The sequence below is a fragment of the Gopherus evgoodei genome, chromosome 2 (genome assembly GCF_007399415.2).
Source record: "Gopherus evgoodei ecotype Sinaloan lineage chromosome 2, rGopEvg1_v1.p, whole genome shotgun sequence".
NCBI classification, from domain to species: domain Eukaryota; kingdom Metazoa; phylum Chordata; order Testudines; family Testudinidae; genus Gopherus; species Gopherus evgoodei.
In genome coordinates, this window is record NC_044323.1 from 249,197,394 (window position 1) to 249,224,507 (window position 27,114).

Genomic DNA, 27,114 nt, shown 5'->3' on the forward strand with positions numbered 1-27,114 from the left:
CAAAAAGAAAACAATGCTGATACTGTATTTTCCATCTTGGTTTTCATTTTTTCCCTTTCTGTATAGAAAAAGTCTCTAGAAAACCACTGTAAGCATCTGTGATCAGCTTTGCATGATGCTATCCAATAAAATCAAGTTTCCTTTCCAGCACCCCAATCCTGGCAAGAGATCGATATGGGAAGAGTTTACCCCTATGCAGTGTCCAATTAAACTCAGCGGGACTCCATGCGGTTGTGAAAGTCCACACTTCTAGATCTCTTTGAAGGATCAGGGCCCAAGAATACAAATTTAATTGTGGCAACATTTTGATCTGAAATTATTAAAAAAACACTATATTCTTGATACAAAACTTCCATTCTTTTGATTGTCAACTAAATATAGTATTGTGAGCGTAGTACAGTGCTTTACTGTAGTGTGTGAAATTGTTAATATTTTCCCAAATAGCTGTGTACATTCATAAAAATAAACTTTATTAGTGTTAGATATAGTTCTAGTAACTTTCATAAGTGTGGAATCAATATTTTGCAGTCTTCTAATGTTAATCTGAAAATTTTTTAATAAAGGTTAAAAAATATTAGTGCTTGTTGAATTCAACATTTTGGGAGAAAAAACTTTGAAGAAATATAAAATAAAATATTGTACTGTAACTAGAAAGCAGTAAACATTTACTGTTCCCCTTTGACAACAATTCAAAACAAATCTTTCCAAACTCTCAAGACAACAATGGTACCAAATACTGTAGTATTTCCATGGGATAGGGGGTTGAACACTCATTATATTTAGAATAATGACAACACTTGTGGGAGTTTCAAGTTAGAGGAATAAGTTCATATCTGTCCCACGCCACGGCTAGTTATGATGATGTTCTACTGAGACAAGTAATAATTTCCCCTCGTCTGTGAAGCTGTAGAAAATTGACTCATTAATGCTTCTTAGTCTCAGTGATTTCACTTCTTGTTCTTTTCAATATTAAGAATAATTACTTTCCCACAAACCTGGACTGTTTTGATGGAGACTACTGTTTTCCATATGTCATTGATCTGCCAAAAATAGCCTTATTTATAAGTTGAAGATCATTGCACAACTGGGAACACATTGTGAAAAATTGCCAATTTGGCAGTCACAACTCTAAACCAAAGATTGACTTCTAAATGTTTTTCCATCCATATTTAAGTTTTTTGCAGGCGTTTACATTATTTATTTTGTCTCAATTGCCATTTAAAAACCATGTAAAGTATACAGCATAGATAAATAAGTATAACAATAATAACCACCTCTGATAACGTCTCATATTTACCATTAGCCATCATGCTCATTTGAATGATCATTTGGAACTCCTGCAACTTGAGAATGACTGTCTTTGTGGTGAATGATGTGAGTTAGCTATCGTGGTAGTTAGATGATAGTGTCACTATACTCACATGTTCATAGCTTATTTTGCTTTGGACCAGATTCTGTTATGTTTCTTCATGTTGAACATCACCTTACTTTTCTAGTGTTCTCATTAATTTTATTAAAACTGCTCGTGAAGTAAGGTGTTACTCAACACAAGAAAGAAGAACACAAGAAAGAATGTTCCTTGTTTCTTTAGATTGATATTCCAGATGTTGCAAATCTTATGTAGAATAATACCTTACACTCTTAAGTATCCCAGTAGATTGCAACATGGCTCTTAGGTGAACAAGACACTATAAATGATCAATAAGTGTAAGAATTGGGCCTATACAATGTTAGGAAATTCTGACCAGCAATATAGACTTTTCTAAGTAACATTGCTACTTCTGTGGTGTTCATACTCTCTCTGACTATAGTATGTAATGGTTACATTTTTCCAACAGTTGTAGCTGAGATTACTACAGTTATTTTTTAAAAGCTAATGATAGCAATTAATGATGACAGTGTTTAACATTTAGGTGATGAAGCAGGACTTCGTGGGAAAAATTTCAAAAACATCTTAAGTGATTTAGGAGACTAAATCCGATTTTAAAAAGTGACTTAGGCCCCTAGGGAGACAAGGTGGGTGAGGTAATAACTTTTATTGGCCCAGCTTCCATTGGTGAGAGAGACAAACTTTTGAGCTTACACAAAGCTCTTCTTTAGGTCTAGGAAATTCATTGAGAGCTTCACAGCTAAACACAAGATTGAACAGATAGTTTAGCCTAAGTAGTTAGCACATATTCGAAGGGATCATTAAAGGTGAAGTGTCCCATTAACACCCCTACAGTCATAGGACAAAAGTGTGTGTGTATGTGTGTGTGTTTGTGGGGTGAGGGGGCAGGTTAGTGGGTAACAGATTATTATTATAATCCATAAATATGGTGTCTTTATTAGAACCATGATTTTTAGTGTCTAGCAAAGTTGTGACTCTAAGATCCCAGGATTGTCTTTTGAAGGTGTTGTGCAGGTTTCCTTTGAGGATGAGGATTGAGACACCAGATATATTGATCAGTTTGTGAGAAGTGTTCATGCATGCTTGATATGATGATTTGTCTTTTGTCATTTTTCTGTGAGAGTTTATTGAGATGTTAGGGATTGTCTGGTTTCACTCACATAGTTGTGTTGGGACATTTAATTGCTCAGGATGAGGTGGTGATAGGCATGTGTAGGACTCGTGGATCTTGAAAAGAGGGTTCTGGGGAGTGTCGATCATTGTAGTAGTGGAGATGTGTCTGCAGGTTTTGCTTCTGTTGTTCTGGCAGGGGCTGGTGCCGCTTTCAGTTGTGGGGGGTCTTGGTCTGTGAGGAGCTTGCTTCTGATGATGAGGTTGGGGGGTTGTTTGAAGGCCAGAGGAGGGGGTTTGGGAAAGATTTCTTTCAGGATATGGTCTCCATCAAGTATGAGTTGTAATTGTTTAATGATATCATGTTTGGGTTCCAATATAAGGTGGTAAGCGACAAACAGGTGTAAGTCAGAGGGTTATTTTTTCTATATTGAAGCAGGTTCTTTTGGAGTATTTGAGTGGCCTGTTCAATGGTGCAATTCACTTCTCTGGTGGAATGTCCTTGTTTGGTGAAGATGGTTTTAAGCATGGTAAGGTGTATATCCTGGACTTTCTTCTTGGAGCATATTCGGTAATATCTGAGGGCCTGGCTGTACGTAACAGATGTCTTGGTTTGTTTGGGGCGTAAAGGTATGTGTGGTTGTGACGTTATCTGATTAAAATATGACCATATAGATCATTGTTGAAAACACTGTTATATATTTGCAGCAAATATTATACAAAGATTGTCGAGGAAGATGTCTGTGAAAAGGCTATGATTTGCTGGTTATGATTATGCTATCTGTATGCATGTATCATTTTTGTATTTAAGGTTGTAAGTATTGGCTCCATACCTGGATTTCAAATGTTTGCTTTTGGGTAATGCCTATGAAGTAATCAGCCATGTAAAATATCTGCAATAATGTCATTTGCCAGATATTATAATCTTATTTATATGTTTGTATCACCTTTATATTATGAGTTACAGATTTGCATGTCTGTATTTCAAACTTGTGCTATGCTTCTGGGTGACACCCCCAGACAATTTGGCATCAGCACTGCCTAGCCTGCTGATGGCCCATTAAGGACCATCAGCAATACAGCTGACCCATTGAGAGAAGGCAAATACACCTTATGACTCAGCAAAGCATGCAGGGAAATGCCTATGGAGAAAAACTCTAAGGCTTTCAAGCCATATGCTGAGCAGCTTGTGTTTGAAACAAAGGAAGCACAGGCCACATGGCAAGAGACTATAAAGGCACCTGCTTCTCCATTTGTTCTTCAATCCTGCTTCTTACCTCTGGAGGAACTTTGCTACAAACTGAAGCTCTGAACAATGGACTGAATGACCTATGCAGGCTGTGGATGTACTCCAGAGACTTGACTTAATCCAGCAATTTATTCCGTCATTGCTACAAGCCAGAGCCAAGAACTTGCCATTACTGTATGTAATCAATTCCTTTAACCAACTTTAATTTTCTTTCTTTCTTTCTTTCTTTCTTTCTTTCTTTCTTTCTTTCTTTCTTCTTTCTTTCTTTCAACCTTTAGATTTTAATTAGTAAGAACGGGCTGTAGTGTGTATTTGGGTAAGATCTGAAACATTCATTAACTTGGGAGGTAATGTGTCTGATCCTTGGGATTGACCTTTCCTTTCTTTTAAATGATGAGTAAGATATAAAGAAATCATCATATTTGATGTGGGTACCTGGATGGAGGCCTGAGGTTGGATCACTTTAAGGGAACTGTGTTGTTTGGACTTCTGAGTAACCATTAAACTAATAAGAAGCTGTTTATGTTGGCTTGGTGAATTTAAGTATTGGAATGTCCACCAGCTTTTGGGGGTTGGCTACTCCATTCTTTGCAGCTCACTCTAATTGAGTGACCACAGCTAGCTCTCCACATAGGCCCCAGTCACAGTGGTAATCTGTGGATTTCTTGTATTTGCTGGTCTTCAGGGGTCCATTGTTGAAGCTGATTCTGGTGTCCATGAAGTTGATGCTGGTTTGGGAGTATTCTAGAGAGAGTTAGATGGATAGGTTTATTTGTTGAAGTTGCGGTGAAAAATCTGTGAAGGAGTTTAGGTCATCTGTCCAGATGATGAAATGTCATAGATGTATCTCAAGTATTTCATTGGTTTCATGGTACATTTGTCCAGAAATTCTTTCTCAAGGTGGCCCATGAAGAGGTTGTCATAATGGGGAGCCATCCTATACCCATGACTATTCTCACGGTTTGGGCAAAGTATTTGACGTTGAATGTAAATTGTTATAAGGGAGGAGGAAATGGATGAGTATGGCAGTGTTTGGGGTGGATATCTTTGTGTTGTCTATCGTTTTGTAGATATTTGAGGCAGACAGTGATGCTGTCATTGTAAGGGGTTTTGGTGCTTAGGGAGGTGACATCTATGGCAGCAAGGCCCTCAGAAAGATTTCAAAGGTATTTAGGCACCTAAAGATGCAGATAAGCACCTAAATACCTTTAAAATCTGGCCTTTAGGAGCCTAATGAAAGTCAATGGGACTTAAAGCCTAAGATACTTAGGGACTTTTAAACGTTTAACCCTACATCTCTTAGACATCCTTCTGCATTTCCTCCGGAGGCTGGTGAACCTGTGCTACCCTTTAAACATTAGTCAGATATGCTTGAAATCTATACCCTTAATAGTAATGGGGATATGCAGGACACCTGTTTGCTAAGATTGTATGAATGTTGAAGGCAACACAAATATTTTATGCATTTTTCCTTCTTAATAACTGGGTATGCAATTGCAGTTTCAGCTTTAACCAACTTACAGTGAAAGTACCAATGGTAGTAGACACATCCTCATTTTGCCAGCATACGTAGATATCTACTGATATATTTATGGAAATTATGTGTAAAGTGTTATATCCAGTGAGATAATACACCTTCAGATGGTAAAGGAAACAGGCATGTCATGCATATATAAATGATTTCTTCTGCCATCAGAACTAACTTTACAGAAAGCTGAGCTTCTTGCTGATCAAATGGAGTCTGTTTATGGCAGAGGTAAAATAATTGCTCTAGGGATTATAGAGCATGTTCAAACATTTAATTAATTAGTTGTGCAATCACTAGACAAGCATGTCAGACAACATAGTGGTAAATGGAACATAGTTCTTACATCTGTGAAGATCCATGCATCTCAGCATTGTCCAAAACATCGAAAAAAAAGTCATGTTTTCATTCTGGATCTTTGGCAGTATGCAGCCAACTACAGAGGCTACCCTATAATAGGGGTCCAATCTTGCCCTCATTGACTTGTATGGGAGTTGTACTATTGACTTCAATGTTATAGAATCTGGCCTAGGATACACAATGTGGACATTTAGGGAAGGTAGATCATGTAGGTAATATATTCCACTATTCTTATTCCATAAAACAGGAATATTAACTTACTGTCCTTAATGTAGATAATTGCAGTTTAGCTAAACTTGATCATATAAACTTCTTTGCCATATGGATATTTCCACCCATGGAGGAAAGCTACACTCTGGTGAGCAGATGATATATTAATTCAGCTGTGTCAGTCTTGACTGAATCTACTGGCCTCCAGTGTTTTCAATGCTCGGCTCACAGATCCTAAACTAAGTCTGGTAACTTACTTGAGGAAACAAAGCCCTGTGCTTGGTTGCCTTAATGCACTGATGACACATAACACTGGTAATATAATTCTGGATTTCTGTGTTGTAAAATATCATCCCAGTTCTCGGAATAGACCTTTTGCTACTTTAAACTTACAATGTGTAAATGTATGCATTTCTTCCACACCTTCGCAGAATGACCCTGCTTTTTAAGCCCTTGTCTCCATGGTGACAGACTACACTGAGTGATACACTGAACAGTGCAGTTGCATTTGCATGCAAAGTAAAACTGAGAAGAAATGTTGCCTCCATAAACAGAAACTCAGACATTTCCGTTTGTCTGTGAGGAACTGCATCCAAGGAACTGTAAAAGAGAGTATATAATAGCAACATGAAAAGAATGGTGAGACCCTTCAGAACGGATGCCTTCAGCTGGTGTTTTTTATATATTTATGGATCAATATGAGCCTTCTAAGGAAGCTGTAAATGACAGCAACACATGAGCATTTGTTGAGGAAGTCTACTTGGAGCATTTGTTGAGGAAGCAATTCGCTATTCACTACCTTTGATTTGCAGGGCACATATAATCAGGTATACAACTGAAGTTACGACTCTGTCACAGAGGTCATGGATTCCATGATTTTATAAGACCCCCTTGACTTCTTGAAAATCCCAATAATTCAAACCCTGGACAGCAGGTCTCAGACTTCTCAAAAAATCAATGCTTTATTGTTCATTGCCCGCATCCTATCCATGACTTTTAATTAAAATACTCATAGCAAAATCATAACCTTTGGTATAATACTGAAATAGCCAGTACCCTTCAAGCTGCAGAACCCATGGGGGTCGCTGGTTTTGCTGCATGTCTTCTAGACTTGTATCACCACCAGATGCTTTCCAGAAGGTCATGTCATTGATTTTTGCAAGGTCAGTTTGGATTTACACTCTAGGATAAGGACACCAGCATAGAATGAAAAATTTCAGAGCTCTGTTTGAATGTTAAGTTAATGTAGTTTGAAATTGAATCTTTCCATGTGCTATATTAATCAGATAATTTTTTTTCTCTCTGGTCATATGATCTCAGAAAGAGGCATAAAATCCTGATTTAGACCACTTTGCAGCAATCTCTAGCAGATTTTTTTTCTGAGATTTACATCATGATGTTACAATTTATTCAGTTGTGGATCATCTATGTGGTATTAATGTGGTATTTTTTTTTCCATCTAAGCATGCCTCAGGGGTACTTTGCTGTACCACTAGGAACTGCAAAAACTATCTAGGACAGGTGTCTGACGGGATTACATTGAAGGATCTTCACAAAGGGATCCTTATTGATATTTTATTCCCCATCTTTCAAGTTGTTCCACCGAGAGAATGAATTGGGCCTCTAATCTCACTGTATATATCAAAACAACTTGACTGAAGTCAATAAAATTACACCAGTGTAAATCTTATCTAAGTGAGGTCAGAATTAGGCCAGTTCTATGATTGGTCCTTAAAGTTTCAGCCCAGGTTTACTCAGCTTGTTCATGAAACTCATCATAGATTTATTCAAGTCAAATCAAAGCTTACAGGTCTCTGTTGGTGGCCAAGAAAGGACTCACAAATTGAGTGGTCTAAGACCATGTTACTTCCCAGGGACCTGATGTAATGGCCACTGAAAGTCATTGGAGTTTCCACTGACTTCAACATGCTTCAGATCAGGCACTGTATGTATATTAAAATAGCTCTAACACACACAGTGCTCTCACAACCAGTTCCCTCACCTGATTCTTAATGGCAAAATATTGTATTGATACAGTGGGGCATTTGGAAACAACAGCAGAACAACCTGCTAGGCTGATCTATTTACTATTTCTGCAACTAGTCAGAATTAGCCTTAATGTTACTTTCACAACAGGAATCAAGTTCCTGTTAACAACCTTCAGTCTTAATGAAATCTGAAATAACTAGTCACTGACAATGGACGTCAGTTTTCTTGCATGTAATATGAAGAATTTCTGTAGGAAAGAAATATTAAATACGGATGTTCTTTCATTCATTATCCTTAGGCCAGTGGGGAAATAAAGCATTTTAATTGAATTTGAAAGACTGTTTGCAAACTGCTGACCTAGAAGAAAAGCCCTGGAAATCATTTGTTCTACGGTTTCTTACAGAACTACTAAGTAAACGCAAACTGTCATGCAACAGCCCAGTTCTAGCCCGCAAACATAGGTAGAGTTTGCAGACCAAGTTAAATGTTAATATTCTCCAAACGGTTCAAGTCTGACAACAAGATACAATAGAGTGTACGAGACACAGTTGGATGCTAGAAAAATAAAATAAATTTACACAGCTACATTCTGTAACATTAATATCCAGATTTCCAATCAGCTTCATGGTGTGAGGTATGTTTAAAAAAAATAATTAACCTCTCCTAGCTTTCCTGAGGTACTTAAGAGCGTGGAATAGAAATGCCCTTGTACATATAATTAATCATATGGAAAAATACTGGCTGCTGTTCCTCACACGCGTACATCAGGATTAGGAAATCTATGTTTCTGATTCTCTTGATGGACAGATCAGCTCTTAAGTTTGTTTTATGCCTTAAGGAATTCCCTTGCAAATTCAGGGGTGCTGTTATGGACATGAAGGGTGCCTTTCTGGACTAAAGGTTCTGTAACATGGCAAGAGATTAAATGCACGTGGACTTTGTAATGGCTTTATTGCATTCATGGTGTTCGTTGTAGTATGATGATTAAATATAAGAAAATGCTCTTTTGAATAATTTACAGCTATACTTATGACTTTGACACATATAAACAATTATAATGGGTTTACAGATTTTCTTTTAGCAGAAGTATGGCATGTATTTCACCAGAGGGAAGAATATCATATGTGAAGATGTTAATTATATCAGGAGTTATTAGACGGAGCTAAAGCATACTTAAATGTTGTATTTATTACTATGTATTGTAGTAAAATGACTGGAGTAGAATCCATGCTGTTGGTTAGAATTTCTTTGAATAAGGATACTATTAGCTGTAGTGGTATTGATCTCTCATAATTACCGCATATAAAGTCTCTTTACTAGTGCAGTATGATATGACAGATGAGGAAAAATGGAGATCACCTTTCAGATTACTTTACCGCATAGTGCATAGATTATATACAGGCACTGGAGTATCAGATTTAGCAGCTAATTAATATTACTTGTTGTATTTCTTGGGGGTAATACTATTGTCTACACTACTGAAAGCAGAAGTACTATTTTCTCAACATCACATAAGGGAAAAGTAAAATGTCAGTTGTTAACATTGATAAGACTAAATTGTGCTCAGAGCCACAATGTGTATTTCCAGAGTTTGTGGAAAGGGCTTAGTGGGCTGGCAGGAGCCTGTTCACATAATAAATCTTCTGTAATTCTGCGTCCCTTGAAATGCATGGATTTTCCGATCAAACTGTCTTCCATGATCATGATCTGGATCCCCTTAAAGAGGTGGCAATACACTGAATTCCATGTATGGCTCTGTCCTTAGATGGACTTGGATCCAATTCAGTATGTGTCTACTACCATTGACAATGGAAGAAATAATGTACGTCTGAGCCTTTTTAGATGTGTAGCCAATAGGAATCTCTCTGGCTAGGGATCTGTACAATATTTTGAAAGTCTTGCTACCTTTAATCCTGGAGTGGGGAAATTGATTATCAAGATGTAGCATAAGTGAATGTCATGGATTCATTTATGACAGGGCTATGTTTATTTTGGGCTCCAAATGGACACCAATCTGATAAGGAAAAATATAACAAACTTTCTAGAATATCATATAGTTCCTGGAGAGAGAGATGTTGGGTCAAAAGATTTCTAGGGAAATGTAGATCAAATGAACATTTATTTTTGGCTGTATTTGAATAAAAATCAGCTGTCTCATTCTGAGCTGAGAAGCTGAACTTCAGCTCCCCAGTGAAGTCAATCAGACGGCAGAATTATGTACTAAACCTTTTGAATTTCATTCTGCTACTATTATTATTGGTATTGTAGTAGCTCCGAAAGGCCCTAGTCAGAACTGAGACCCTATTGTGCTACATGATGTATAAACATTTAGCAAGACATAATCCTTGACCCAAACATCTTTCAATCCAATTGTAACAGAAGAAGGAAAGGAAAGAAGGGAGGACATGGGTAACACTGCAAGGGGGCTGTCATTTATTTTAAAATGAAGTGTAAATAAGGAAATAATATGTGCCAGCAATTGATGCTGACCAAATAACTATAGACATATTGGCTAATTGACGATTGTTAAGTCGGAGCCTATTGTCTCACCTGCAATCAGCAATTTACTAATGATGGATAGCTTGAGCTGAAGAATACTCCTTTATGATTTAGTGGGATTGCAGATGTAAATGGCACTCAGCAGCTGGTGTCAGAGCATAAAATTAACAGAGCGAAATGGAATGCTTCCCCAAAGAACGTCAACTCTGAAGTTCTAAATCCTAAACCCTAAACCACATTCATTTGATTTTTAAAAGCTCCTTACACAATAGTTATACTAAATCTGTCAAGATTTAAAGCAGATAACATTTCCATAAGCTTTGAATCTTTTTTTTTCTCATTGAATTATTGTGATTTAGAATTCTCTCTTTTCATAATGGCATTTCAGCAAAACGTTGATTCTTTTCATGGCCAATGCAATTCATCATTGGTGAGATGGTCTAAATTGTACTAGGACAAGTAGATTAAAAATCAGGATGGCTCATCCCAAATTGTAGGCTACTAAGAGGCACAGTAGAAGAATTAAAAAAAGTGAAAGAGCCACATAAAAATTGGGGGCCCAGTCCTGCTTCTATTCACATCATTGGCAAAACTCCCAATGACTTCAGCAGGAGCAGGCCTGAATCATCGAATAGTATCTTTGGGCTGAAACTAATCTGTTTGTTTTTATCTAGTCTTTCCCCTTCGCAGCAGGGTTTTCTTGTGTGCTATACTCTCAAATGTGTTTAATCTCGCCTATTCTGGAACGCGGCTGATAAAGGGGCCCGGGACACTTCCATCAGTAATTTATTCCATTATCTAACTGTCCACACTGTTAAAAACCTTTTCCCTGATGTCTAATCTAAAATTGCCTTTTTAAAATTCCAAGTCATTGCTCTGTGGTTTACAACTCTAAGTCTCTGAGCAATTCTCCCTCTTTGTAAGCCTCAAGAGTATGTGCACAGCTGTCATCTATGGGGAGAGTGAACCAGGCCTCCTTGGGCACTGTAGTTACCAGGGTCGCAGCAACCTTTCCCATTGAACTTGAGCATGTGAGGCTGGAGCAATACTAGAATCATAGCATACCAAAACCTACACTTCTCCCCAGGGGTGGCTCTATGTATTTTGCTGCCCCAGCCATGGCAGTCAGGCGGCTTTCAGTGGCATGCCTGGGGAGGTCCTCTGGTAATGCGGATTCAGTGGCATGCCTGCAGGAGTCTGCTGGTAACGCGGATTTGGCAGCATGTCTGCAGGAGGTCCATCAGTCCGGTGCCTTTGGCGTTCCCGCTGCTGAATTACTACCGAAACCGCGGGACCGGCGGACCTCCCGCAGGCATGCTGCCGAAGGCAGCCTGACTGCCATTCCCCGTGGCTTGCCGCCTCAGGCATGCATTTAGTGTGCTGGTGCCTGGAGCCGCCCCCTCCTCCCAGGATACAGGACAAGGCACGAGTGGCTTCTTAATAAGGGGCACACTGCCTTGAGTTCCCTCTGGCATCAATAACACCAGCCTGAATGTGGGGAAGGGGCTTTGAAAGTCGAGTGGGAGGTGTCAGGAATGGATAGGAGTTATATTGTGGGACATGTCAAGGAAAGGGGGAAAACTATGTCTGGCAGGGATTGCCTATAGCAGCGGTCCCCAACGCAGTGCCCACGGGCACCAAGGCACCCGCCGGGACACCTAAGTGCGCCCGCGTACTGGCCAGAGGATGAGAATCCACCAAAATGCTGTTGGATTTTGGTGGTGACACCTCTGGATGATGCCGCTTGTTGGTGGCATTTCGGCAGATGCTCGTCCGCTGCCACGGTCCTCCATGGCTCGTCGTCTGGCGCCTGCCAGACGAAAAAGGTTGGGGACCACTGGCCTATAGGAAAGGGTTAAAACAACTAATCAACATAGATTGGAAGAAGGAATGTGTGGGAAAGATGGGGTGAAATGAGGTTGAGTTCAAAAAATATTGTTAATGGAAAAATCAAAGGATAAAGTAGAATATATGACGTAAGGCTGGCATAGGTTAAATAAGCAGAAGGAAAATAGGCTGTGTGTTTTGGACCAAAGAAAGGAATATCTGATGGGGAAAAAAGTAATACAAACAATATTGTGCTGCTTCCTTCCACCTTTCCCATGTCCTTCTGTTCTCAGTCCTGCAAACAAGTGGACTGATGACACTTGTACACCCACGTTGAGTCCCACTGAAGGCAAAGAGATTCAGCATAGGTATAAGAGTCCATATTTGCACAGCAGTGTGCAAGGTAAAGGCTTTAGATTGTAAGCACTATGGATTAGGGATTTATCTTATCCTATGGGTTGATTCTCAGAGAGAATATAAATCAGTGGAGTTACACCATCATAAATTCTATGTAACATTGTGGAGAAAGATTCTAGCACATTTTTGAGCTTTTTAATAATAGTGATGATAATGCCCCAGATCTTAGTTACTGTCTTCAGAACTGGTTGATATCTCCTGAGACACAATCCCCCAGTACTTTTACCATTTTTGTCTGTTGAAGATTTGTTGTTCCTTTCTTAATATTGATATCCTTATTTATTCCACTGTTTTACCCTGTATATGATTAGTCTAAATGCTTTAGAATATTCGATTAAACCCTTTTACTCTTCCTGTTGACTGGCACAATACTTGCTTTCTTCCTGTCTGCTGGCACCTCACCTGTTTTCTTAATTTTAAGAAATGACTGCTAGTGGCACTTCTGTTGTCTCTGGTAGTTCCTTAGGAACATTGGTAATTAATACTTGAGATATTTAATTGATCCAAGCACTCTTTAATTTTTCTCTTAACAGCACTTTTAGTGGAAATTAATATTTTCACTTGAAATTAATATTCCCCTCCCTACATTCCCCACTCATCAATTTTTGTTTAATTAATGCCAGAGGAAAAGTAGTGTTGATTAATCATGGATCATTTTAGTTTAGGTAGCAACATATGCGGAGATGGAATCTCATCCATAGTCAGATCTGCCACTGTAGATCTTCTGAAATTCAAGAGCAGAAATATTCTGCCTTATGCACTTTGTAATGTGGAGACACTGATGATAATTTTATGCAAAGGACTACAGGTTGTATAGCCATCAGTCCAAGTGCAGAACTCTTGTTCTTGTAAAGGTTAGAACCAGGTCCTGAATGGTTTTTAAATGTTTCTAAATTGCATATAGAGCCTGATCCAAAGCCTACTGAAGTCAATGGGAGTTTTTTCATTGACTTCATGGGTTCTCAGTCTGGCCCTTCATGAATTAGAATGAAGAGATGGCTGAGCTCAGTCTCAAGGCTCTGTCTTTCATGAGCCATTCAGTCTTCTTCTCAAATTTTATAATTTCAGCAAACCACGCGTGAGTTACTTCCACATATTCACATTCAGCTGTATACAAAATAGCTTAACTCTAGAATAAGTGACAGTGGTGACATAACCTTATTCCCAGATTCTGGACTTTAGCGTCCAAAATTTGGGGGTTAGCATGAAAACCTCCAAGCTTAGTTACCAGCTTGGACCTGGTACTGCTGCCACCACCCAAAAAATTAGAGTGTTTTGGGGCACTCTGGTCCCCTGAAAAACCTTCCCTGGGGACCACAAGACCCAAATCCCTTGAGTCTCACAACAACGGAAATAATTCTGATTCCCTTCCCCCCTCCAGGTGCTCCTGGAGAGATACACAGACACAAGCTCTGTGAAACTACGCAGAGTGAGTCCCCCTCTCCGTTCCCAATCCTGGAACAAAAGCACTTTCCTCTTCACCCAGAGGAAATGCAAAATCAGGCTAGCAATCCAACACACAGCTTTCCCCTGATTTCTTCCTCCCACCAATTCCCTGGTGAGTACAGACTTAATTTCCCTGAAGTAAAGAAAAACTCCAAAGGTCTTAAAAGAAAACTTTATATAAAAAAGAAAGAAAAATACAAATGCTCTCTCTGTATTAAGATGATACAACACAGGGTCAATTGCTTAAAAGAATATTGAATAAACAGCCTTATTCAAAAAGAATACAAATCAAAGCACTTCAGCACTTACATTCATGCAAATACCAAAGAAAAGAAACCATAGAACTTACTATCTGATCTCTTTGTCCTTACACTTAGAAAACAGAAGACTAGAAATAGAACTACTTCTCCAAAGCTCAGAGGAAACAGGCAGACAGACAAAAGACTCAGAGACACACTTCCCTCCACCCAAAGTTGAAAAAATCCGGTTTCCTGATTGGTTCTCTGGTCAGGTGTTTCAGGTGAAAGAGACATTAACCCTTAGCTATCTGTTTATGACACGCCCCCCAAATTGCAGACAGTGGGGAAGCTCACTGGCGGCAATTTCTTCTAGAACTTGAAAATAAACAGATTAATACAACACATGCACCTTTACATATACTACTAAGTATATAACTAACAGACTTTTACATGTTAAGAACACTTTTTAACTACTGGATTCTGGGAAACTCTCACGGGAGAGTGCATCAGCAACTTTGTTAGACGCTCCTGTGATGTGTTGAATTTCAAAATCAAAATCTTGGAGAGCTAAACTCCACCGAAGAAGTTTCTTGTTGTTCCCTTGGCAGTATGAAGCCACTTTAGTGCAGCATGGTCAGTTTGTAGTTGGAACCGCCGTCCCCAAACATATGGGCGTAGCTTTTCCAGGGCGTACACAATGGCATAGCATCCTTTTCACTGACTGACCAGTAACTTTCCCTCTCAGACAGTTTCTTGCTGAGAAACACGACAGGATGGAAGTTGTGATCTGTTGCTTCCTGCATGAGCACTGCTCCTATACCACGCTCAGATGCATCTGTGGTTACTAGGAATGGCTTGTTAAAGTCCGGGGCCCTGAGCACAGGGTCAGACATGAGCATCGCCTTAAGCTGGGTCAAGGCCTCTTGACACTCATTAGTCCACTTAACGGCATTTGGCTGGGTCTTTTTGGTTAGGTCGGTTAATGGGGCAGCGATTTGGCTGTAGTGTGGTACAAATCGCCTGTAGTATCCGGCCAAGCCTAAGAAGGATTGGACCTGTTTCTTTGACCTTGGGCAGGCCACTTTTGGATAGCATCCACCTTGGCCTGTAGGGGGTTTATGGTTCCTCGACCCACCTGGTGCCCCAGGTAAGTCACTCTGTTTTGGCCTATTTGACACTTTTTGGCCTTAACAGTTAGTCCTGCCTGCCTGATGCGCTCAAAGACCTTTTCCAGGTGGAGTAGGTGTTCGGGCCAGGAGTCTGAAAAAAATGGCCACATCATCGAGGTAGGCAACTGCAAATTCTCCCAGTCCAGCTAGTAGACCGTTCTACCAGCCTCTGGAAGGTGGCGGGTGCATTTCGAAGGCCGAAAGGAAGGACATTGAATTCATACACCCCCGTATGGGTGACGAATGCTGACCTCTCCTTGGCAGGTTCATCTAGCGGTACTTGCCAGTACCCCTTGGTTAAGTCTATGGTAGAGATGAACTGGGCACGTCCCAACTTTCCAATAGCTCATCAGTACGTGGCATTGGATAGTTGTCCGGACGAGTTACAGCATTTAGCTTACGGTAGTCCACGCAGAAGCGTATTTCCCCATCTGGTTTGGGTACCAGAACCACTGGAGATGCCCATGCACTGGTAGATGAGCGGATTATACCCATCTGTAGCATGTTCTGGATCTCCCTATTCTATAGCAGCTTGGGCATGAGGAGACACTCGGTAGGGTGGGGTTCTGATTGGGTGAGCATTACCTGTATCAATGGAGTGGTATGCCCGTTCAGTCCGTCCTGGGGTGGCTGAGAACAATGGGGCGAAGCTAGTGCACAGCTCCTTGATTTGTTGCCGCTGCAGACGTTCCAGGGTGGTTGAGAGGTTCACCTCTTCCACGCCACCGTCTTTTTTTTCGTCGTAGTAGACACCGTCAGGCCACTCAGCATCATCTCCTGGACTGTAAACTGACAAACCTGTAAGTCTCTGGAATAGAAAGGCTTGAGAGAATTAACATGGTACACTTTAGGCTTTAGTGAGGAATTGGGAAATGCTATGAGATAGTTACAGTTCCCAGGCGCTCTTGGACGTGAATGGCCCTTCCCATGATGCTTCCATTTTATGGGCCTGTTGCGCCTTCAAGACCATAACCTGGTCTCCTACCTTGAAGGAACGTTCTCTGGCATGTCTGTCATACCAGGCCTTTTGCTCTTCTGAGCATCCTTTAGGTTCTCTCTAGCAAGGGCTAAAGAGTGTCGGAGGGTGCTTTGTAGGTTGCTTACAAAGTCCAGAATGTTAGTTCCTGGAGAAGGCGTAAACCCCTCCCATTGCTGCTTCACCAACTGTAATGGCCCCTTAACCTCGTGACCATACACAAGTTCAAATGGTGAAAACCCTAAACTGGGATGTGGTACAGCCCTGTAGGCAAACAGCAACTGCTGCAAGACCTAGGTCCAATTATTGGAGAATTCGTTGATGAATTTCTTATCATGGCCCCAAAGTTCCATTGAACCTTTCCACCAGGCCATTGGTTTGATGGTGGTACGGGGTGGCAACCAAGTGATTCACCCCATGAGTTTCCCACAGTTTTTCCATGGTCCCTGCCAGGAAATTAGACCCTGAATCTGTAAGGATGTCGGAGGGCCAACCTACCCTGGCAAAGATGTCTGTTAGGGCCAGGCATACAGTGTTAGCCCTGGTGTTGCCTAGAGCTACTGCTTCTGGCCATCGGGTAGCAAAGTCACTAAAGTCAGTACATACTGCTTTCCTCTGGGCGTCTTTTTTCGGGGAAAGGGCCCAGAATATCCACAGCTACTCGCTGAAATGGGACCTCAATTATGGGGAGTGGCTGGAGAGGGGCCTTGACCTGGTCTTGAGGCTTACCCACTCTTTGGCATACCTCACAAGCCCGGACATACTTGGCAACATCCTTGCCCATCCCTCTCCCAGTGGAAGGACTTCCCCAACGGTCCTTGGTTCTGTTTACCCCAGCATGGCCACTGGGATGATCATGGGCTAAGCTTAAGAGCTTCCTCCCGGTACTTAGTTGGAACCACCAACTGTTTTTGCGGCTGCCATTCTTCCCGGTGTCCACCAGACAAGAATTTCCTTGTATAAAAGTCCTTGGTCTATAACAAACCGGGATCGATTTGAAGAGCTGAGAGGCGGTGGGGGTGCTCCGTGCCGCCGCCCACGCTTTCTGAAGGCTGTCATCTGCTTCCTGCTCAGCCTGGAACTGTTCCCGTGAGGCTGGGGTCACCAGTTCTTCCTCAGACTGTGGGACTTGGGCTTGGTCCCTCTGGAAGCGATGTAGGTGATGGGGTTGTTTCCGTTGCTGGTGAACCGTCTCTCCGCTGGTGCACCTGAGGGTATTTCAGGCTCTGGCTGAGCCTTTTGGGTATGGCTTGTCGTGTGCTTCTGCAGTTCTGGCTCGCTGGCGCCCTCTGGCGTTGAGTTTGAAGATGTGGTTGCACTTGCTGGTGCTGGTTGCTGTTCCAGTTCCGGGCCTGGGACTGGAGATGCTGTGGCTGTTTCAGTGGTAGGCATGGAATCCGGGTTCCACTACCTCTGTCTGGGTCTCTGGTAACACAGACGGGGCCTCTGTGGACGGCTCAGGAACAGGAATGGGTCTGGAAGCTTGACTGGTTTGGCTACGGGTAACCATTCCCACTCTCTTGGCCCGCCTCACCTGGTTGGCCAAGTCTTCCCCCAGTAGCATGGGGATAGGATAATGTCATAGACTGCAAAAGTCCACATTCCTGACCAGCCTTTGTACTGGACAGGCAGTTGAGCTGTAGGCAAGTCTACAGCTTGTGACATGAAGGGGTAAATTGTAACTTTGGCCTTTGGGTTGATGAATTTGGGGTCAACGAAGGATTGGTGGATAGCTGACACTTGTGCCCCCGTGTCTCTCCACGCAGTAACCTTCTTTCCGCCCACTCTCAAATTTTCCCTTCGCTCCAAGGGTATTTGAGAGGCATCCGGGCCTGGGGATCTTTGGTGTGATGGTGGTGTAATGAATTGCACTCGCATGGTGTTCTTGGGACAGTTGGCCTTGATATGTCCCGGTTCATTACACTTAAAGCATCTTCCATCTGAGGGTCACTGGGCCGAGGGGAGTTACTGGAGACTGGTGAGGTTGAAGAGTAGGGTATCTGTGGCTTTACTTGGGTGGTATGTAGGGTCTTTGGCTGTCCTCGGTTGTAGGGTTTATGGTCTGTGTGCCCCCTGGGGTAATCGTTCCCCTTGACAGTAGCTTTTTTGCTTTCTGCCAGTTCCATCCATCTGGCTCCAATCCCCCGCCTCAGCGATAGTTTTGGGATTTCTATCTGTATGTACCGTGTGATGTCTTCAGGAACACCATCCAAGAACTGCTCCATTTGTATGAGAAGGTTCACTTCTTCCAAGGTTTGAATGTTGTTTCCTGTTAACCAGGCCTCATAGTTTTTTGCAATGTAGTAGGCGTGTTTGGGAAATGACACCTCTGGTTTCCATTTTGGGTTCTGAAGCGCCGACGGGCATGATCTGGGGTTATCCCCATCCTGTATCTGGCCTTGGTTTGAAAAAGTTTATAGTCATTCATTTGCGGCTTGGGCATTTCAGCTGCCACCTCTGCTAAAGGTCCACTGAGGTGTGGCCTTAATTCTACCATGTACTGGTCTTCGGGGATGCTGTACCCAAGACAGGCTCTTTCAAAATTTTCCAAGAAGGCCTCGGTGTCATCACCTGCCTTGTAGGTGGGAAATTTCCTGTGCTGTGGAGCAATAATTGGCGCGGGTTGTTAGGGTTGGCTGGCACATGCAGCCCAGCTTTTGCCATCTCCAGTTCATGTTTTCTCTGTTTTCCTTCTCTCATTTCTTTGTTGTTTTTCCATTTCTTTTGTTGTTTTTCCATTTCTCGGCGGTGGGCCACTCTTCTTCTTCTAGTTTTCTTTTGTGTGCTGCCTCTTGGGCTGCCTGTTCTCTTTGGAAGGCTGCCAGTTTGATGCTTTCTTCCTTTTCTTTTATCTCCATCTCTTTTTGTTTCATTTCCAGTTGTCGCCTGTGTTCAGCTTCTTTTAATTGGTCTTCGGCCTCCATTTTTGTCCTGGTAGACATGGTTCCTGTTTCTTGTGTTGGGGTGCCCTCCGGTGTTTATCCTCTGAACTGCAGGTTCTCTGTTGCCTCCTGAAGTCTGCCTAGCAACAGTGCTTTTTTCCTTTTCTCTCTCTAGCTAATGTTCAATTAAGGGAAACCAGAAAAACCACTTTATTTGCATGCATATAAGTGCTGGTACTTTGCCTCCTAATGGGAGGGCTATTGCATGACAAAAGACCCTTAACAGTCTTCTCGCTTAACATGCAAACCACAAACTGCTAGAGAGAGCAGAAAAAAAAAATTCTCTCTGGTTCCCTTTTAAAACCAACCTGTTTCTCTCTGCTAAAAAACCCTTAGCAGAGAAAAGAAAAATATAATATTCCTACTGGCTTCTGGATTCTGTCTATCTCCCGCCACTGCCACCATGACATAACCTTATTCCCAGATTCTGGACCTTAGCGTCCAAAATTTGGGGGTTAGCATGAAAACCTCCAAGCTTAGTTACCAGCTTGGACCTGGTACTGCTGCCACCACCCAAAAAATTAGAGTGTTTTGGGGCACTCTGGTCCCCCTGAAAAACCTTCCCTGGGGACCACAAGACCCAAATCCCTTGAGTCTCACAACAAAGGGAAATAATTCTGATTCCCTTCCCCCCTCCAGGTGCTCCTGGAGAGATACACAGACACAAGCTCTGTGAAACTACGCAGAGTGAGTCCCCCTCTCCGTTCCCAATCCTGGAACAAAAGCACTTTCCTCTTCACCCAGAGGAAATGCAAAATCAGGCTAGCAATCCAACACACAGCTTTCCCCTGATTTCTTCCTCCCACCAATTCCCTGGTGAGTACAGACTTAATTTCCCTGAAGTAAAGAAAAACTCCAACAGGTCTTAAAAGAAAACTTTATAAAAAAGAAAGAAAAAATACAAATGCTCTCTCTGTATTAAGATGATACAACACAGGGTCAATTGCTTAAAAGAATATTGATAAACAGCCTTATTCAAAAAGAATACAAATCAAAGCACTTCAGCACTTATATTCATGCAAATACCAAAGAAAAGAAACCATAGAACTTACTATCTGATCTCTTTGTCCTTACACTAAGAAAACAGAAGACTAGAAAATAGAACTACTTCTCCAAAGCTCAGAGGAAACAGGCAGACAGACAAAAGACTCAGAGACACACTTCCCTCCACCCAAAGTTGAAAAAATCCGGTTTCCTGATTGGTTCTCTGGTCAGGTGTTTCAGGTGAAAGAGACATTAACCCTTAGCTATCTGTTTATGACAAGTGGATTGTATATGGGCCTGTAGCCAGGAACTCCAGAATTCTAATCCTAACTTTCACACTCTTTCCCTGTAGCCTTTGGCAAGCTACTTGGGCTCTATTTGTGTGTTTCTCAATTTTGGAGTGCCTAGGCTCTAAGGTTCTGGGTAGGCCAACCTTATCATTTTTGCTGGGATTGCAAAACCTTTCACCCTCACTGCCCGAGGACCATCCCCCCATCACTGACTCTTATCCCCTCTCTCTCCTCATACCGTCTCTTACCCACTATGATCACCACCCTACTTTGCATTACTATGAGCAATGCAAGTTAAGTTTTTAATAAATAAACAAGGTAAACATGTCTGCTCGTTAACCAGAAATACTCCCCCTTTTCAGGGCCTGATAGTTTTACAGAAAACAGCCTTGTCTTTGTTTTTATAAAGACCACCGGAATGGCTACCTGAGGGAACCACTGGCCATATGAGCCAGTGAAACTGACAGCAGGTTTCTGAGATGTATGTACCTCAGAGATGTATGTACTCCCAGGTCTATTTGACAGTGATGTTATCTGCCTATCTCCTCCATAAAACCGCTCAGGGAACTTCCCCTCAGGTCATGTGGACTTGAGATTCTGGCATTGCTGCAAGTGGTGAGCTTCTCTGTCAGTTCCTACTCATCAAAGTCAGACTGATTATTTGTTTTGTCTGTTAGTATTTCTTTCAGGGCTCCAGAGCAGAGCCAGTCTCAGTACTGTATTGTGGGCATGCATGCAATAGATAAATAAAAAGTGCTGCAGATCTATCAGGATATCATCACTATCCACAAGGATGTAGGGGCAAGTTAGCTAGATGACTGTTTGGCCTAACCCCAAACTGAAGTGACTCATTTTTTGTGTAGAAGGCACTTTTAGGTTCTGTCCTCCTCTAGATTTCTGCAGTAAGAGAAGAAGATTCCAGCTTCTTGAACTGGGTTCTGTGTGAAGTTACCAGTGTTTTAAAAAAAAATGTTGGGGGGAAAATTGTCCTAATGAGCTGGGATTCTTGAGTCAGCCTGTGTCTCCCTGGGAGAGGAACATTCATATTCTTATTAGAGAACAGTTATTCAATACTCCTGTTTCTGCAACTAAGAATATTTATTTTCATATTGTTTGCACTGATGTATTCTGTGTAGGAGTATGTAAATTAAATCATACAGTCTTGAGAGGGTTATAAAATTAGGTAGTTATTGAAAATAGGCCACAAAAGACTAAATAATTGAAAAAACATTGACTTAGCTAATCAGCATTGTTCTGTTTTCATGCAGGATGAGATCAACTTTGAATATATAAATAAAGAGAAACACAAAGAATGGCAGAGTGTCAAGGTACTACAATATATAAACTATAACATTGGAGAGCTCTTACTTAGCATCTTTCCATCCATATGAAATGGCCTGTATAATGAGTAGTTTCATGAAGCCTTAGAAAAATCCATTTTAATATAATTAAAATATGAATAGAAATTTTAATAACTAAAGAATTTCAGATACATCTTTTTGTAGTTGTGGTGGAATTAAAGGGGCACTGTCTTGGTTAGATGAAAATTTGAGCTACTTTAAAGTGAATATAATTTGGGAGAAATATTCTTCGGATTTAAAAAAACAAACTTTTTTTTAAAAGGCATGAATTCATTTCCAAGTAATAATACAAATACCCAAGGTAATTAAAAAAAACCCAAACAATCAGTACAGTATGCAGTGATCAATTTAAGAATATTCATGTTCTTCTAATTGTGTACTGATATGCAGATGTGGTTTAGGTAGCTATAGAAATAAGATAAAGAATCTCCAATTTTGTTTATGCAGCAATTAGCCAGCTGCTTAATCAGTTAAATTTATATGGATCCTTATTGGACTGTAGTTTGTGGTTGCCAAAATGCAGTCACCCCTGTCCTACAACCTTCTCCAACTTGCAGATGAACATCACCTCTTCACCGCTCTAGGATGCTTTTGCTTTCCTCCAGTCCTGTCCCTAAGCCATTTTTTTTTATAAAATCTGCAGCTAAATGAGAAGATAAATGAAATTTCAGTACAGTACAACATATTATTGAAAAAACACTACATAATGTGTTTAATCTGTTAGCAGGTATTATCACTGCTCTGCATTAAAGTGTTCAGATGTCCTTAGTGATCAAGACAGTGCTAGATTTTTAACAGATGTCCTGCTGGTGATTGTAGGGCATTTTGAGATACTGAAAATGCTATATTTTCTTTTTCTTTCTTTAAAAAAAAAAAAAAAACTATACTGGCTCTTACCTTCTTGTTAGCAATCAATCCTAAAAAGTTTTCCCTGCATGTAATATGAAGATCAAAGGCAGATGCATTATAAAAAACTAAATTAGTTTAATAGTAAAAAGTGATAAAGTTTAGATAGTATAGTGTTTAGACAGCATAGCAATAGGTGCTGTAGAAATACCAATAATAAATAGATAGTCGTCTTTTTTCCAGTTGAATAATTCAATCACACTTTCACAATATTCTATGTTTTAGCTGCCTGCTACAAGACTCAGAAAGAAAGGACACAACTCACTGTGGTTCATTATTCACCAAACTTCAGAGTTTCACTTCTAATCAGAATTTACAGTACATACCATATATTATTTAACATTCTGATTAAATACGATACAATGACAGCAAACAAACTTCAATATGTTTAGCAGAATATTCATGTTTCTGTCTTTGTCCCATATGGAAATATCTTAGAGATGTTTTGTTAATTAAATGGAAGCAATCTGTTTTCTAGTTCTTTTTAAATAGCAACAAACCGTAAGATGGCTCCAAACTCCCCAAACTTACAGGGAGAATTCAGGTCTAGGTCTGATCTTCACAGCTGGGTCCCAGGGCTTGGCCTCCAACCTGAGCCCAAACATCTATTCAGCAATTTTACAGCCGTGAAGTTCAAGCCTGCTAGCCTGAGGCTACGTCTACACTACAGCATAAAATCGAAATTACTAAAACCGGTTTTATAAAACCGATATTATAAAATCGATTTTATGCGTCCACACTAGGGCACATTAATTCGGTGGTGTGCGTCCATGGTCCTAGGCTACCATCGATTTCCGGAGCGGTGCACTCTGGGTAGCTACATTAAAGGAATGAGACCAATAACTTCGATTTCCGTCCACACTAACCCTAAATCAATATAGTAATATCGATTTTAGGGTTACTCCTCTCATTGGGGAGGAGTACAGAAATGATTTTAAGAGCCCTTAAAATCGATTTAAAGTGCTTTGTAGTGTGGATGGGTACAGAGTTAAATTGATTTAACGCTGTTTAAATCAATTTAACTGTGTAGTGTGGACCAGCCTGAATCAGCTGACCCAGCCAGCCACAGATGTTTAATTATGTCGATGCACTCTTTGTGATCTCTAATACAGACCTGTAGATTATGGACCAGATTCCCCACTCAATTACATCTATACAGTCTCATTGAAATCAAATAAAAGTCCCAGGGGCTCCACTCACATTCACTGGCTTTATACCGGTGTAACTCGGTGTGTTTCAAAAGGATTACTGCCAGGAGAATCAGGCCACCAGGCTTCATATACACTGAAGTTAATGAGGTTAATTGGCTGTAATGGATCAGAATTTGCATTGTGTTGAGGCTACATATTAAATGGTATCCCCTCTTTTAAGCTTGTGTATAGTTACTTTTCCATTCTCTTTAATACATTATTTTCTCTTGTCAGAACAGGTGGTGCAGGATATATTGTTTCACAATGGAATTATCCCTGGTTTGGGGAAATGGACACATGAGTGGAGTCATCCTGCCAAGAGGGGGGGAAAATCGACAGAACAAGCATTGTTGAGTTGCTATCTGAGTGACAGCAGTGTATGAGAGGCTGGGGACTTCGGTGTAATCCAACAGTCATTTCATCAATCCTCTCCCTCTGAGCTCTTCCAGCAGCCTTCCTAGATTAAATCCTTCGCCCACCCTGTTTGTTTCTGTACACCAGCATGCAGCTGTTAATTATTTTGGCTTGGCAACCCTTCCTTCTCCCTACCCGCCTGTTTCCTGCACTATGACCCATTTAATCTTTTTTTGATGGAAGAAATAAAACAAGCAAGTACATCTTTTTCTTAACATTGAGTTACCCTGAGGACAGTTTTAAAAGGTTTCTACAAACTCCAGGAATAAGAAGATTCTGGCTTCCTAACAAAGCACATTTAATTAGCCTAGTTTTTCCTCATTGAAAACAATAGTAAAGAAAAAGGGTATGGTTCCCTGCATAGAAGAACATATTTGTACATGGTTGTACAGATACTGAATTATGCTATTTGTAGCTCTCTTTTGGAGCAAAAGACTTTTGTGTGATATTCTAAGCATAAGGTATTTTTGTCCATCCACAGCTTCCCTGCAGTCTCACCTTACTTCTTCCAACTGCCTTCTATGCCTCTAGCTTCCTGAGACTTCCATGTCCCTCCCTTTCTCCCTGCGATCCTAGTGAAGAACTCAGTTTTGTTCTGTCAACACTGGAACATCCCATGAGGAGCAACGCAGTGTAGTGTGTATACAATATTGGAAAAGACTTGTGCCAGTACCCAGTGCAGATGTAGAAATGTGCCTGAGAAGAGACATGTCTGCCCACCAGGGGATCCACTGAGATAGGATGACTTTATCAGAAAGCATATAGGATAGGAAAAAGAGCCATCAACATCAAGAAAGGTGATGAAAGGGATAGGGAGTTGAGAACCAACCTATTTCTTGGCCTGCCCTGCAACACAAACATTAACCCCTAACCCTTGAAGTACCCAAAGATGTTAATCTACCCTTACTTTTGCCTCAGACGTCAACTGTTTCACACCCTTCCCTCACTACTTTATAAATGAAGATTCATGTATGGATCTTTTGAATCTTTATGCCAAAAGAATAATTTATATTCAGTGGATTGTGAACAACTTGCAGCATGCTTGAGGGATTTTCCCTGGCCTTTGTAGTATTGCTGTAATCAAAAACTGGAATTTGATTATTCACTGGATCAGTGAGTAGCTATTATCTTTATTAATAGTTTGAAAGTAGCATTCCTGCCTCTGTGGTAGTTCTGCATTCTGACAGCATTGGGATGCTAGACTGGATAGTGCCTGTTCATCTGGGATCTACAACTGCAAAGTTTGAAATGATGGCAAAGGGGGTACAGAAATACCCTCTCCTCCCAATGATTTTCATTTGCCATGTGCTTGCTAGAGGTACAATGAAAACAAATGCAGAGGGGCTGCATTACCACTGTGGTTCCCGGGAGGAATTCTGGATGAGTTAGCCAGGGTTCCTTCTGGCAGTTCCTAGGGTTTGAATGCCTAATGAGGATACACCTGATTGGGTGATTGCCTGCAACTGCCTCGGCACCTACATTGGTGATAGCAAGTATTAAGAACTGCTGTCCCCAGCAGGATTCTTGCCAGCCCCTGTGCAGAAGCACACAAGTGCATGCCATCCCTGTCTTGCCTGTGCAGAAACCAGCCAGAATCTGGCCCATAGAGAGTGAGACAGTGAGCTAAATGGCTTTTCAGTAGAGCAGTTGTTCAGTATGGGAGTTACAGTAATCAAAATCTTAGATGCCTTTAAAATTAGCTGTCAAAAAAGATAAGTTATGAGGTTCTCCTGCTTATAGTTTGCATGACATTTTACCTGATTCAGTTTATATTTGGAATAATATTTGATGCATTTAGGTCCTTCAAAGACATTCAGTTTTGGGGAAATTGCTGCCAGTGATTATGTTACCTGTAAGAAGTTTTGCTTGAATAGGAAATTGCTCGGATCTCATACTTTTTTACCCAGTGGCCCTAATTTTAAAAGGGTCTCCCAACTCATCGTCAGATAGTAGGCATATTTCCTTGCCTGTAAGAAATGTCTGCAAATTTGCACATGCATTTGATTGAAAGTGCAGTTCATACTACATAGATATTTATTAGATTTCTCCTCAAAATCAGGTGATTAGACTTCTAAATTCTGTTGAGTCCATAATTAAATGCAACTGCAAAATTGTAGACACAGCTGGAAGTAGCCTCTCAAATGGAGGCCCTATTTACACTTTTATTCCACTGTATGTAATGAGAGTTCTGCCTGAATAACAGCTTTGGGGAGTGGTACAAAATTATTCCTATTTGGCTTATAAATTAAGGTTTTGTGCACACTATCACCTGTGCACAATCATAAAAGCCTATTTTAAGAGTACAATTTAGATGTAAGTTTTGAAAATTTGACTATTACAGTAACACCACCCTTCCTGGTATAACCACACAGGTTTCAACCTTTTATCCACCTTCCTACCCTTGAAATGACAGAAAATATCAGTAGACTTGATACCATTTTGTAGTCTGTTGAAACATTAACTCCATAACTACTGGTTGGAAAGAACCTCTTCATTTCAAGCCTACTCTGCCTTCTCTACAGCAAAGACATATTTCTAAAAAGTATTAATCTGCCAAATTTAAATATGTTTTCATTGAAAATGTTATCAAAAACATTTTAACACTTTTACTCATTACAAAA

The 27,114-nt window shown here is 40.8% G+C and overlaps 1 protein-coding gene across 1 annotated transcript in view; it reads left to right on the forward strand.

Moving 5' to 3' along the window:
• CNBD1 (cyclic nucleotide binding domain containing 1) overlaps window positions 1-24,462 on the forward strand; it is a 309,025-nt gene extending 284,563 nt beyond the window's left edge. Inside the window, exons 12-13 of the mRNA XM_030549461.1 lie at window positions 21,891-21,950; window positions 24,319-24,462. Coding sequence (XP_030405321.1) covers window positions 21,891-21,950; window positions 24,319-24,462 — 204 coding nt within the window. The remainder of the gene's footprint in view (window positions 1-21,890; window positions 21,951-24,318) is intronic.
• Window positions 24,463-27,114: the final 2,652 nt, after the last annotated feature.